The 14,827-nt window shown below is 34.0% G+C and overlaps 1 protein-coding gene across 1 annotated transcript in view; it reads right to left on the bottom strand.

Annotated features, from left to right (window-relative positions):
* Positions 1 to 14,827, bottom strand: part of LOC138330509 (phosphatidylinositol 4-kinase alpha-like) — a 69,826-nt gene that overhangs the window by 44,862 nt on the left and 10,137 nt on the right. The window contains exons 11-19 of the mRNA XM_069278078.1: positions 14,339 to 14,613; positions 13,729 to 13,824; positions 12,833 to 12,934; positions 5,792 to 5,975; positions 5,340 to 5,443; positions 3,597 to 3,756; positions 2,732 to 2,776; positions 1,013 to 1,063; positions 243 to 351 (exon numbers count right to left, since the gene is read on the bottom strand). Of these exons, the coding sequence (XP_069134179.1) occupies positions 243 to 351; positions 1,013 to 1,063; positions 2,732 to 2,776; positions 3,597 to 3,756; positions 5,340 to 5,443; positions 5,792 to 5,975; positions 12,833 to 12,934; positions 13,729 to 13,824; positions 14,339 to 14,613 (1,126 nt within the window). The remainder of the gene's footprint in view (positions 1 to 242; positions 352 to 1,012; positions 1,064 to 2,731; positions 2,777 to 3,596; positions 3,757 to 5,339; positions 5,444 to 5,791; positions 5,976 to 12,832; positions 12,935 to 13,728; positions 13,825 to 14,338; positions 14,614 to 14,827) is intronic.

The following is a 14,827-nucleotide window of genomic DNA, read 5'->3' as shown; positions in this document are numbered from 1 at the left end:
ATGTAATTCAGAGTTCAATATAGCATTGAAAAATGTTCACAATTTATACTTTGGCCTTAAGGTTAAAGGGAAAATTCAGTCTAACAGTACTTTAAAATTTGCATATATATCGGAAAAAACCCAGTTCTAACTTCATATTTTGCTTAGCTGTTATGCAACAGAATTAGCCTCACTGAACTGTTCCTTTAAAGACAAGCTAACAACAAAGGGAGATAAATCAGAAATAAGGGGACTTCACTCACCTGATTCCTCAACAACAAATCCAAACACAACACAATATTGCCAGAAATCACGGAAAAGTTTCTGGAGGCGGGGCTTAGCATCATGAATGACTGGAAGTCTTCTAACTAACTATATGGAAAGAAATAACACTTGAAGGTGATACAAGATTCCTTTTTGTTTACAAAAGTGTTTGAGAGACTGAAATTATTTATGATTTTATGTAACATCTGTTCTGATAAGTTTTTACACCATCATCTACAAAATTTTGAGTACAATAAATTAATTAAGTTTACAGTGTTCTGCATGTTTCTTGGCAATTTGAGGTTAAAGATGCTCCAAGCCGACAGAGCATAGATGAATTTCATCATTTGAACAATAATTGGTGTTTATTCGTGTACATATATGTCTAATAAACACAAAAATAAAATAAAATAATTCATTTCGCCTTTCATGCATGCGCAATCAGTACTTCATTCCATATAGAACATAGTGCAACGGAATTTTTTCAGGACGCAATTAATTATTTTTCATATTTTTAGCTTGAAGTAAAATTGGAAGCTCAAACTTTTCAATGGTGGTAATTTAATGGTGTAAGTAAGGAACCTTTGTAACTGAAGAAAAATACTAAATCGTCTGATCTTGTTTTTGATAGTGAAAAAATACCATTTGTCAGCGGTGGAGCATCTTTAACATTTCTATGATTGGTAAATTTTATATTAGGAATGTTTGCCTACATTATATCAGCCATACAAATGATGAGCATATATATATATACATACAGAGTACTTACCACGGCTATAACAGGAATCAACACCCCGAGATTACCAGCACTGCTAGACGCCTACAAATAACAAGAGAATTCATACATGTGCGCCATACAGAGATTTAGTTCATTATACACATATTAATAATATTTTACAGAAACATAAACTGGGAATGAAAAATTACTAATATGTACCATACATTATAACTATAAATTAAGCGTGTTCGTTATAAACATGTTTTACTGTATCATGTATATATCAGAATGTATGGACAAATTACATTAACAATGTATAAACAAGAACTGGAATCTAAAGGCTACATTAATGTCACAGTAAAAGATCTTCTTAGTATTAAGATTACTTACCAGGACTTATTCTGTCTTTGCATATTACAGAGTTAGCTCCCTTGCGGGTAGGTATCGATTATAACATCATAATTTTGTGTGCACAATTCACGTCGATTTCTCTGAAACGTATGACGTTACGCTCGCAAACACATGACGTCACAATCAATACCTACCCGCATGGGAAGATAACTCTGTAATATGCAAATACGGAATTACATGACTGTAACCCGAATGAGGAATATCAATATACCCTGAACTTATAGTTGTAAATACAGTTTGACACAAACATGCGAATCATAAGACACTAAAGTCAAGCTTGAGAATCAAACTTACAGGATAAAATAGAATTTAACTGTCCTTTCAGAGACAAAACAGCTCATGCCTTATCTGTTGCCAGCTAGTTAGTTTATTGTGTCTTGATCTTTACATATCCCAGTAAAACACTAACTGAAAATGTTGTTTCTGAGTCTTGTAAGATTTTAAATCTGTACAGTACACTCAACATTTGCTTTCTGTCAGAAAACTCATTCACTCATTAACCCCTGAAACTTCATAATGGACTGGTCTTGTCTTTGATTTAGAAGAGTCTAAATGTGTCTTCAGGGTCAAATGAGTTAAACAGAAAGTCTGCACAAATTCTGAAAATACTAGCATGCATTGTAGAATCAGAACGGCCATTCTCTGTGCCTTCGTTTGGCTAGCTATTGCTGTACTGTCACCAAGGAAACCAAGGGAAGTAACTCTGATATAACAGGCTACATTCATGGGTTAAAAATCTGTTTTCTTGTTATTGGAAAGCAACATTATTACTGTTAGTAAAAAATGTCAACAACACACTCAAACCTGAAACGGACAAACATTGTAACATCTCCTAGATATGTCGTTACCATAGCAACTGGAATCAAAAGGCTACATATAAGAGCCCAAAATTCTATAAAATTTTGTTTTCAACAAATTAGCTAGGACTACTGCAGCACTTGACTATGTAATTTATTACAGAGAAGGTTTTCTGAAATCTTAGTTCACTTTGAAATGACAAGCAGAAGTTGTTTAGATTTTTTTTTTCTAAATGACAGATAAATAATTGCAGTCAAATTTCAAACTTCAGAAATAAATGAAAATTGTCTGATAACAGTAAATGATATTTAAAAAGTGACTTTCATCAATTTTGAACAAAAATTTATTCAAATGAATTAATAAATTTACAATCGAATCACATAACAAATCACATGACAGTGTGTACTTGTCCAATAAGATCATCAACCCCAGGCATGCAGGGCTAAAACACGCTGGTATAATTACACATTGGTTCCGAATATCATAACAATGTCAACAAAAACAAACAGAAAATTCCGATAAAAACTCTTAATCTGTTTACAGCCGGTGTGTCATACTCACCTTCAATGTAATTAAGTACTCTAATATATCATTCAGCTGTTTACACTATAATATTACCACAAAAGAAGAAATATAGAGTCATGAAACGAATAACGACTTCCTAAATTAAAGCATGTATAGTAATTAAAAGGAAAGGCATCCTGGTCTATAGGCTTGTATTACTCACCGCTCTCTAAACCTACCCCCGAGGCAAACTCTCTAACGGTACAAATATCTATGACTGTGATTTAACTGATTTTAAATGTTTGAAATTAATTATTTATATGTAGCTTTATTCTGATTTTTTTTACAATAATGCAATTAAAATATATAACTACTAATTGATAAGATAATTATTAACAAAATTAGGAAATGCTTTACATCCCATTGGTTTTATGGCTTTATATATATCCTCCTCCCATAAGAGACCACCTCCAAGAGACCACCTCCATTATAAGACCACCTCCATTATAAGACCACCTCCATTATACGACCACCTCCATTATACGACCACTTGATGTCTGTCCCATTGGTGGTCACATAACGGAGAGACTACTATATAATTACAGACCCCACATCACAGTCTCTCATGAATCATTTTACAGTGTGTAAAAGGAATTATTTTGTTTTCTTGTTGTTTACTGGTGCGGATTTCTTGTACAGATGTTTTAAATAATGCGTGTTAGCACATCATGATCAAAAATCTGTAAACGATTCCTCAGTTGTTAAGGTCATATGGCGAAAATTAAACGGAAATGTAAAGTTATATAAGTATTACATGTTAATGAGTTAGTACTACACACATTGACACAATATTACTAAAGGTGCTCTACAGATATATTACTAGATGTTATAAGGACATGCCAATGTCAGTCCCCTGTCTTACCTTCATAGCTCCGGCCGTTTTCTCACTGGCCCGTTTGGCTGCCAGCCCCATGTTGACAAAGAGTTCCAGCAGCCGGACCAGTAACTCCTGTTGTTCTCCCTCCCCCTGAATGTTGGAGGAGATGTTCGCTAGGGCGTTAATCACAGCCAGGGATACTTGTCTGAAACAGATATTAGTAATCATTCAAATAAATGAAACAATCGCAATTAATTGATACAAGGATTTCACCAAAGTGGATGTGTCGCCTGCACAGCATCATAAAAAATAGTTATTTACAGTTGAAAATATTGTTAATAATTAGGTGAAGTTATCAAGTTATCAATAAATATTAAAAATATCAAGCGGAAACCATGGATTTATCTGTTTTGACGATTTCAAAGTCCCATAACTCTTGTAAATATTGACAGATTTTGACCATTATCCAACTCATCAGAAATCTCATTGATATAAAGCAATATACCAAATTTGGTTAAAATCAGGCAATAAATATTTAAGTTATCGCACAGAAACCATTTCCCAGGCGCTGCCGATGCCGCCAACACCGACATTGTGTTATTTAATTATATAAGTGTCACCCTTGCGTTGCAGGCGACACAAAAATCAGATCACATCGATCTCATTTAATTTAACAGATATTAGTTGATTTATCAAACTTTGCCTTAGAGTAAGGATAGAAAATAAGATACTGGACATGCCATTTTCTTAAAATCAGGTTAAAGATTCAAATATAGGTCACAGTGTTCTGATATTGTTCACAACATCTTGTCTTAACTAGTAGATAAAATTTCTACCATTGCCTAACGGTTATAAGAAATAGAGCCTGGACAAGAATGTTGGACAGATATTTTTTATTTTATTTGACACAGCATTTTATTGAAGTTATTGGAAATCTTACCATACAGAAACACATTTAAATCAAAATTCAACAAATGTTAAGTTCAACAATAGTTGTAACAAATTGAGAACAAAACAATTTAAAGTCTTTCAAACAACAAAGACAAAACATTAATTATAAACATTAGAAATGTATACCCCCAGGACATTTCACCAGAGTAGAGCCTGGAGTGGGAACGATTGTAATCAGGAAAATTGACACAATATTGTAATTTCTGTATATTTTGAGAGATTAGAGATCAGCCCGCCTAAATATATTCTATGGGGCACATTACCATGCAGATATATATGGTAAACAAATGTATCTAGTATTGTTGTATAGTGCTGTATAGCACAGCAAATGTAAATATACAACATTATAAAATTATAAAATAGCAGATTCAGTAATGCTCATTTGTATATCAAGGTCATATAGATCATGATAAATTGTCTGGGTCCAGTTTCATGAACATTCCTTAAATTTCAGGAATCCCTTAACTTAAAATTCTCCATAGGAAAGCATTACAGATTTTAAGGAAGGCTCCTTAACTTAAGATTTTTATGCTTTTCTTAAGATTTTTATGCTTTTCTATATTGAAATTTAAGTTAAGGAATTCCTTAAAGTTAAGAAACGTTCATGAAACTGGGCCCTGAGAGCCATTACAACCAAAACCTTTTTATGGAGTTAATATATAATAAATCACCAATGGTCAGTATATCTGTGACAACATGTGACTTAGCAAACATATAAATAATGTCTTTATAGTATTTAATTCTTCTAATATTTCTAAGCAGTATAACTATTTATACTTGTATCATAAATGTACAATACCAGATGTATTAGCATGTCTGTAACCTTTCATGACCTACCTGTAACCTTTGACCTTCTCGTCCATTTCTCCCTTAGTGTAAGGGGAGCTACTCTCAATGCTAATCTGGGTAAACATGGACATGACTTCCTGGTAAATACTCGACTGAAAGTACAACACAGCTCATTAGCATATCATGTAATCATATGCATCAACCCAGCTCATTGGCATATCACATGATCATATGCTTCAACACAGCTCATTAGCATATCATGTAGTCATATGCATCAATACAGCTCATTAGCATATCATATAGTCATATGCATCAACACAGCTCATTAGCATATCATGTAATCATATGCATCAATACAGCTCATTAGCATATCATATAGTCATATGCATCAACCCATCTCATTAGTATATCATATAATCATATGCATTACCTTTGCTAATTAGCATATAACATTATCACATGAGCATGATCAACACATCAGTACAATTACCCATACTTACACATCCAGCCATGATCATACAGCCTAGCTGGTCTATAATTAGCACATCCAGCGCGGAGGGAGGTGAACAGAAGCGCTGTTGGAAGATCTGAAGAACGGCCTCCACCGTTTTAGGGGTTTCCTTTAATGCTACAGCCACATGGCCCAACGTCAAAATCGTATTGGTCGAAATCAATGTCGATTCCCTGTAAATAATATACATTTAATTAACTCTTCTACTTTGTTTCAATAAAAATGTTTTCAATATGCTGAAGCCCTACTGTTATTCTCCTGTTATTCTACAGCGAAAATTTGTATTAAAATTTGTATTCACATGTACCAAAGCTAAAGATAGATATTAATACAGGGTACTGTGACAGTTTTAGAACAAAGGTTGACTTAAAACCATAATGCAACACTTTCAGCCAAAAAGAGGCCCAAAGGACTGTATCACTCAACACCTTGATCATTAAGCCCAGTGTGTTTATTCCTGTGAATGTTGTGGCCCATGCTGTTATTGGTGATGTCATACTATAATTCCTTATGGTATTGCTTTTGTTAAAATGGCTGGTAACAGAAACAGTACCTGTTCCTGTTTAAAATTAATTCCCATGACTACATGCTTAACATGCTAAAACTAACCATCAAACCAGGATTTATAATCAGCTGATGTACACAGCATGGTGGCTCACTTTTATGTTGTTGAATTATTATAATACGGGGGTTTTGAGATCCAAAAACGACTTGGGTAAAGTACGATTTACCAGCAATTAGTCCCACCATCCGGTAATTATGATGTGATTTTTGTGACATTATAATCACCAGATGGTAGGACTAATTGACGATAAATATTACTTTACCCGTGTCATTTTGGGATCTCAAAGCCTCTGTATTAGTTACGGTTATATTTGCCCTCATTTTTAGTAAAACAGTTTGAATAATTAGTTTATGATATTCAATCCTGATATCAGATACTATTGACTCTATATAATCTTTATATAACAAATGCCTGATAATGATTAGTTGAAATTAATTTTAAAAGATGGAAGCCAACTTCTCAATCAAAATATAAATGAAATAGAATTAAAATAATTTTATGATATCACATAAGCTGATCTCCAATGTATAGCTGTTCATGCAAACTTCCCAAACCCAATCAAGCAAGTCACACACAACACAGCAACCATTATTTTGGAGATATTACAAACTTAAGGTCAATTTTAATTAGTAAAATAAATCAAATTTCAAAATATTGTCATGCTACAAATTGGATTTGTATCAATGAAAACTATTCTAAGACTTGTGTTTCAAAATTTGTTGAGTTTTCAAACTTTTTGTTGAGTTTCTGAACTTTTCATCAAACTCTCTCAGTATTCTAAATGTAACAGTAACATTAGAATAGCTTCATCAATACACACCCTGATACTCTGGATACAGGGGAGATAATCCAGGATATTACTCTGGATACAGGGGGGATAATCCAGGGCATTACACTGGATACAGTAAGATAATCAAGGACATTTATACTCTGGACACAGGGGAGATAAACCAGGACATTACTCTAGAGATACACGGCAGATAATACAGGACATTACTCTGAATACAGGGGAGATAATCTAGGATATTACGCTGGATACAGGGGAGATAATCTAGGATATTATACTATATGGATAAAGGGTAGATAATCCAGGACATTACTCTGGATACAGGGGAGATAATCTAGGAGATTACTCTGGATACTGGGGAGATAATCCAGGACATTACTCTGGATACAGGGGAGATAATCTAGGAGATTACTGTGCATACAGGGGAGATAATCTAGGACATTACTCTGGATACAGGGGAGATAATCTAGGAGATTACTGTGCATACAGGGGAGATAATCTAGGAGATTACTGTGCATACAGGGGAGATAATCTAGGACATTACTATGGATAAAGGGTAGATAATCCAGGACATTACTCTGGATACAGGGGAGATAATCTAGGAGATTACCCTGGAAACAACGGAGATAATCCAGGACATTACTCTGGATAAGGGGAGATAATCTAAGACATTACAATATAATGTTGTTATTATCAGGATGTTAGATTTATCATACTAGCTAGGTATCATTATTCACATTTTAATTGACTTATAGAAGTAGTAAGTTTTTTATCATAAATAGAACTGTCGCCGGGAGGCCAACTCACAGTATAATTAATCAGTGTGAAATAGTTTTACGAGAGATAAGAGTAACGATTGGTGCTCTGAAGAAAACAGTAAGAAATGACGTAAATGGTGTTAGGAAGAAAACAGTAAAAAATGGTGATAAAAAGCAAACAGTAAGAAATGATGTAAATGGTGTTAGGAAGAAAACACTAAAAAATGGTGATAAGAAGAAAACAGTAAGAAATGGTGATTAGTTGAAAACATTAAGAAATGGTGCTAAGAGAAAACAGTGAAAAAAAAAAAAAAAAAAAATGTAAGAAATAGTGTTAATAAGAAAACAGTAAGAAATGGTGGTGTTCAGAAAAAAGGAGGAAGGTGTTAAGAATTTTTTAGTTAATATTTAAATGGAGCAAAAAAGTAAGCACACGGATCCCCTATTTTTCTGGCCTGATTCTGAAAGAATACCTTTCCCTATTGATATGCAAACTATTGACTAAAGTTTTAATACCAGAACTTTTTCTATAAAGGGTTACAATTTGACAAAAAAGGCTGAAATGGTGCATTTTGGAGCTCAAAATTAAGGGGTAGGGGTAGCATATGTTGTTATTTTGAGAAAAAATATTACTCTTATTAATCATAACTGATATATTTTTAATGAAGACTACTTGAAAATTAAAAATATTCTATAAACATCCATACATATCAAACACCTCATTAGGGAATTATGACTTTAAATTCTAGTGTATGTGGTCAAAAACGGCTAAATTCCAATAAAATCCACTATTTTGTCATTTTGGTATTCTTTGAGTGACAATAGCTCAAAACGAGCGCACGGATCGTAAGTTTTTTCTTCCAAGGTATGAACTCCTATTTCAAAAATCTATATGAGAAAAAAAGTTTAATACAAGAAAATTTTGACTTCTCAGAGGAGTATCCTTAATAAGGAAATGGTGTTAAGAAGAAAATGGTGCTATAAGAGAAAACGTCATGTTATGGAATGCTTCAGTCAAAGCAGATAAAATTATATGATGTGCACGGAGAAATGCGTTTTCTCAATTAATGTGTCAAAATACAATTTCCACTCTGAATAAAGAATTCCCCTCTGAATATCTGAATATAGAATTTCCCTCTTAATATAACATCTTTTTTGAAGATTGAAGAGGTTTTTTTTCTGTGTAAGTTTCATATGTCAATATGCTTATTTATCTATATTTACAGTAATATAACACATTTAAAATTACCTCTTGCATGAGCAGTTTGAACCAAATCATTTAAATCAATAAATTCAATTCAATTCAAATATATAAACAAGAAACACTACAATCAGGATAAAAAAGATGTTCTTATGATCCTTCTGTTACATACAGTATCTGACAGTATGGAGTTGTTTACTGTGAACAGCCTGTTGGTTTATATACATGACATTGTATATATTTATTTGTAGGTAAAAGCTGAATAATGGGTGAACACTGAAATTCTGGGTGTACAACACCAAACAGTTAATGAAAGATAAATCAAATGTGATTTCAGAACTTGACAAACTTTATTTTTCGAGCCAAATCTTGATGACTGGAAAAACTTTTCCACATGCTCAGTATCAGAACCCTGGACCTATGGTTAATTTAAAAGTTTGATGGGCACACAACACACTGCTCATAACAGACGACGATGGACAATGCAGATATCAGAGACAATATTACTTTTTTTATATACCAAGGACAGATATCAGAGACAATATTATTTCTTAACAAAAGGACAATAAAAGAGACAAAAATTACTTCTTTTTATATACCACAGGAACAGATATACAGAGACAAATATTACTTTCTATATATACCAAGGACAGATATCAGAGACAATATTACTTTCTATATATACCAAGGACAGATATCAGAGACAATATTACTTTCTTTATATACCAAGGACAGATATCAGAGACAATATTGAACATTTTTTTATTACAGATACAGAAATCAGAGACAATATTAAACTGTTTATATTAAAGGGACAGAAATCAGAGACAATATTAAACTGTTTATATTAAAGGGACAGAAATCAGAGACAATATAAACTGTAAAGACGTCGAATATCATATGATATATAAGTACAGCGACTGTAGCGTAATACAGTACAACAGTTATTTATCTGATATTATGTATACTTACTCTAACCTGACAAATAAAAAATCACACATAAGCTTCAATCATTTGATTTGTAGAGTTTATTATACTATTAGCCGTTGATACTGTGAACATGTTTGCTGACTGTCCATACAGTATATCATTAAATTGACCAGGCTAGTAAAACCGTTTGATCAAACCGTACCATTTAATAAAATTTTTAAGGCTAGTAAAAATTTGACCCAACCCTTCCACCATGTATTAATTGTGAACAGGTGGGCCATTAACTTTCTGGTAGGATTGTCTAATTAAAATTACACTAGACAATGTCATCCTGCTCCACTACATTTCTCAACAGTAAGCTCCCACACAAAGTATACAGAGTAGATAGTAAACTTCTCTCTAGGGTAAGCTCCCACACAAAGTATACAGTGTAGATAGTAAACTTTCTCTCTACGGTAAAACTCCCACACAAAGTATACAGAGTAGATAGTAAACTTTTTCTCTAGGGTACCACACAAAGTATACAGAGTAGATAGTAAACTTTTTCTCTAGGGTAAGCTCCCACACAAAGTGAATAGAGAAGATAGTAAACTTTTTCTCTAGGGTAAGCTCCCACACAAAGTGAATAGAGAAGATAGTAAACTTTTTCTCTAGGGTAAGCTCCCACACAAAGTGAATAGAGAAGATAGTAAACTTTTTCTCTAGGGTAAGCTCCCACACAAAGTGAATAGAGAAGATAGTAAACTTTTTCTCTAGGGTAAGCTCCCACACAAAGTAAATAGAAAAGATAGTAAACATTTTCTCTGGGGTAAGCTCCCACACAAAGTATACAGTGTAGATAGTAAACTTTCTCTCTACGGTAAACTCCCACACAAAGTATACAGAGTAGATAGTAAACTTTTCTCTCTACAGTAAGCTCCCACACAAAGTATACAGAGTAGATAGTAAACTTCTCTCTAGGGTAAGCTCCCACACAAAGTATACAGAGTAGATAGTAAACTTCTCTCTAGGGTAAGCTCCCACACAAAGTATACAGAGTAGATAGTAAACTTCTCTCTAGGGTAAGCTCCCACACAAAGTGAATAGAGAAGAAAGTAAACTTTTTCTCTAGGGTAAGCTCCCACACAAAGTATACAGAAAAGATAGTAAACTTTCTCTCTGGGGTAAGCTCCCACACAAAGTATACAGAGTAGATAGTAAACTTTCTCTCTGGGGTAAGCTCCAACACAAAGTATACAGAATAGATAGTTAACTTTCTCTCTGGGGTAAGCTCCCACACAAAGTATACAGAGTAGATAGTAAACTTTTTCTCTAGGGTAAGCTCCCACACAAAGTGAATAGAAAAGATAGAAAAGTTTTTCTCTAGGGTAAGCTCCCACACAAAAGTCAATAGAGAAGATAGTAAACTTTTTCTCTAGGGTAAGCTCCCACACAAAGTCAATAGAGAAGATAGTAAACTTTTTCTCTAGGGTAAGCTCCCACACAAAGTATACAGAATAGATAGTTAACTTTTTCTCTGGGGTAAGCTCCCACACAAAGTATACAGAATAGATAGTTAACTTTCTCTCTGGGGTAAGCTCCCACACAAAGTATACAGAGTAGATAGTAAACTTTTTCTCTAGGGTAAGCTCCCACACAAAGTGAATAGAAAAGATAGAAAACTTTTTCTCTAGGGTAAGCTCCCACACAAAGTGAATAGAAAAGATAGCAAACTTTTTCTCTAGGGTAAGCTCCCACACAAAGTGAATAGAGAAGATAGTTAACATTTTCTCTAGGGTAAGCTCCCACACAAAGTGAATAGAAAAGATAGAAAACTTTTTCTCTAGGGTAAGCTCCCACACAAAGTGAATAGAAAAGATAGAAAACTTTTTCTCTAGGGTAAGCTCCCACACAAAGTGAATAGAGAAGATAGTTAACATTTTCTCTAGGGTAAGCTCCCACACAAAGTCAATAGAGAAGATAGTAAACTTTCTCTCTATGGTAAGCTCCCACACAAAGTATACGGAGTAGACAGTAAAGTTTCTCTCTAGGGTACCACACAAAGTATACAGAGTAGATAGTAAACTTTTTCTCTAGGGTAAGCTCCCACACAAAGTGAATAGAGAAGATAGTAAACTTTTTCTCTAGGGTAAGCTCCCACACAAAGTGAATAGAAAAGATAGTAAACTTTTTCTCTAGGGTAAGCTCCCACACAAAGTATACAGAGTAGATAGTAAACTTCTCTCTAGGGTAAGCTCCCACACAAAGTCAATAGAAAAGATAGTAAACTTTTTCTCTAGGGTAAGCTCCCACACAAAGTGATACAGAGTAGATAGTAAACTTTCTCTCTAGGGTAAGCTCCCACACAAAGTATACAGAGTAGATAGTAAACTTTCTCTCTAGGGTAAGCTCCCACACAAAGTATACAGAGTAGATAGTAAACTTTTTCTCTAGGGTAAGCTCCCACACAAAGTATATAGAGAAGATAGTAAACTTTCTCTCTAGGGTAAGCTCCCACACAAAGTATACGGAGTAGACAGTAAAGTTTCTCTCTACGATAAGCTCTCACACAAAGTGAATAGAGAAGATAGTTAACATTAGTTAGACAGACATATACAGTTAGTAAAAGGGATCGCTGTATAAAATAATCAAGCATATCTAAAAACTAAAACCAACTAAATTAGATCTACGACTAGCTGTATGTCAGATTAATGAGGTGTGACTACAGAAGATAAGCTATGTGTTAGAATGCACGACTAGTCACCACTGGTTAGTGTGCAGATAAAAACAAAGACAAGTAAATGCTTTGCCTTAACATCTCCATCGCTTCGGCACTTGTCTTGGCTGAGGCAGGACGGATAAATTTCATAACAAGTTTCACTTGTTTCCAATGAGCTTTTCCATCCTTTTTCCTGATAACAAAGGGTACAAGCAAACAAAAGAAAATGATAATAAAATAAAACTATTAGGTCTCAAACTAAAAAAAAAACAAAATATTTCTACAAAACTGATTTTCTGGATTACTTTGCATGCGCTGAAAGCATACTCATTCAAAAGAAACAGGACTTTTGATCTCATTCCCACAAAAATAATAGCCATGCTGCTGGGGTTAATATGGAAACTGAAATTATGAATACACAGGGAATAGATCTATAATCCAAGGGAGGTAACTATACCAACCTACAATTAAAGCCCACATAGAGAAAGTTTAAACATGCAAACAAAACATCATAAATATCTGAAATTGTTCTCCACTACGGGACATCTTTCTCCAATGAACAATTAAAGTTTCTTACTTAGTTTTAATTCATCAGTAGATTATGATCCACTTTCATGCTTATTTAATAATAAAGTAATATCAAAATAATTATAAAAAATATGTTAATGTTCAGTCTGATTATTCTGTATTTCTGTAGTTTTCAACTTAGTTTTAATGTATATGTAGATAATGCCCCATTTCTATGCATAGTAAACACCAGAATGATATCAAAATAATTGTAAACAATTTGTTTATTCAATTTGATATTCTGCATTTCTGTAGAGGACCGTGTGGCATTCGTGTTCATCCATGTCTACCTTATAATACTCTACTCTAACAATATCTAGATACTGCTGTGGACAAAAGCTGGCCAATACATGCTGCATTTAAGACACGATAGTGACGACGTGGAACAGTAGCTAATCAGATACACTGTATGATACACACCTGTCGGACATCTCTGCGCGGTACAGTCGATTTGATGTCGTCGCAAGGAACGCTTGAACACAATCAGGCTCAACAGGAAGACCGGACTTTAATGCCCTGTGAAATTAGCACAATAAGCTGATAATTTTTTGGGCAATACGATAATGAAACACACGTTGAATTTGATCATCTTCACACAACAGATATGATTTCATTGATAAATCAATTTTGAATATTAATTTGTATGTTTTATATCCTAATTATAGCTGTTATTCCTCTCTCCTCTAGCCAGCCGTGATTTGATCCATTGGACAGGCATGTAAAAGTCAAAGGTCACCTCCCCAATCACATTGGTTTTCTTTGGGCACTCTGGTTTCCTTCCACTCAAGGGCCCATCGCATACTTACTAAGTTACTAGTACATCCAGGCGGTCAAAAGTGATTTGCTTAAATAACTTAATTTGCAATTGATGTTAACTAAATAAATTTATAACTTTATAGTTTTCTTATGTATACACAATGCAATAATTTTGTTCTGGTTAAGAATAAATCACCTACTTACATTCAGTACTATAAAGATTATACTATCAAGCCCTACACATAACCGTGTCATATCAAATACAAAACGGTACCTGCAGATGTTCATTATGGCACAGTCTCGGATGTTCTCCAATGCTTTGAGGAGCTTGTTCATGGGCCTATTACGTTTACTATCCGCTGTGAGATGTGCAGATGTTGAAGAGTTGTTTCCGTCGGTGACCGTAATTTTTATGCTACTGCGACCGTCCGGCGTGGCGTACTTGTTAAGTTTACTGAGGAGAGGTGATGGACACACCAGGAAGTCACGTAGGGAAGAACACATACTGGAGGCCAGGTAGGGAAACTTGACGGCTAACTTCCCGAGAGCCTAAAACAGCAAGAGTAATGTCATTTATAGGAAGATTTATAGAATAATTTATAAATAAGAATTAATGTAACAGTATGTTTAATTTTTTTTTAATTATTTTTTGAATAAATATAATAGCACATTGAAAATTAAAAGCTGTGGAATGCAGTCAAAATATCCAAGATGAGCACAAGGAATCATGACGTCACATAACAGTATTTGTTGATAATAGTTG

Source organism: Argopecten irradians, chromosome 9 (genome assembly GCF_041381155.1).
Source record: "Argopecten irradians isolate NY chromosome 9, Ai_NY, whole genome shotgun sequence".
In the NCBI taxonomy this organism is placed as follows: domain Eukaryota; kingdom Metazoa; phylum Mollusca; class Bivalvia; order Pectinida; family Pectinidae; genus Argopecten; species Argopecten irradians.
The sequence above is the reverse complement of the archived record's forward strand: the minus strand, read 5'-3'. Positions and strand labels throughout refer to the sequence as shown.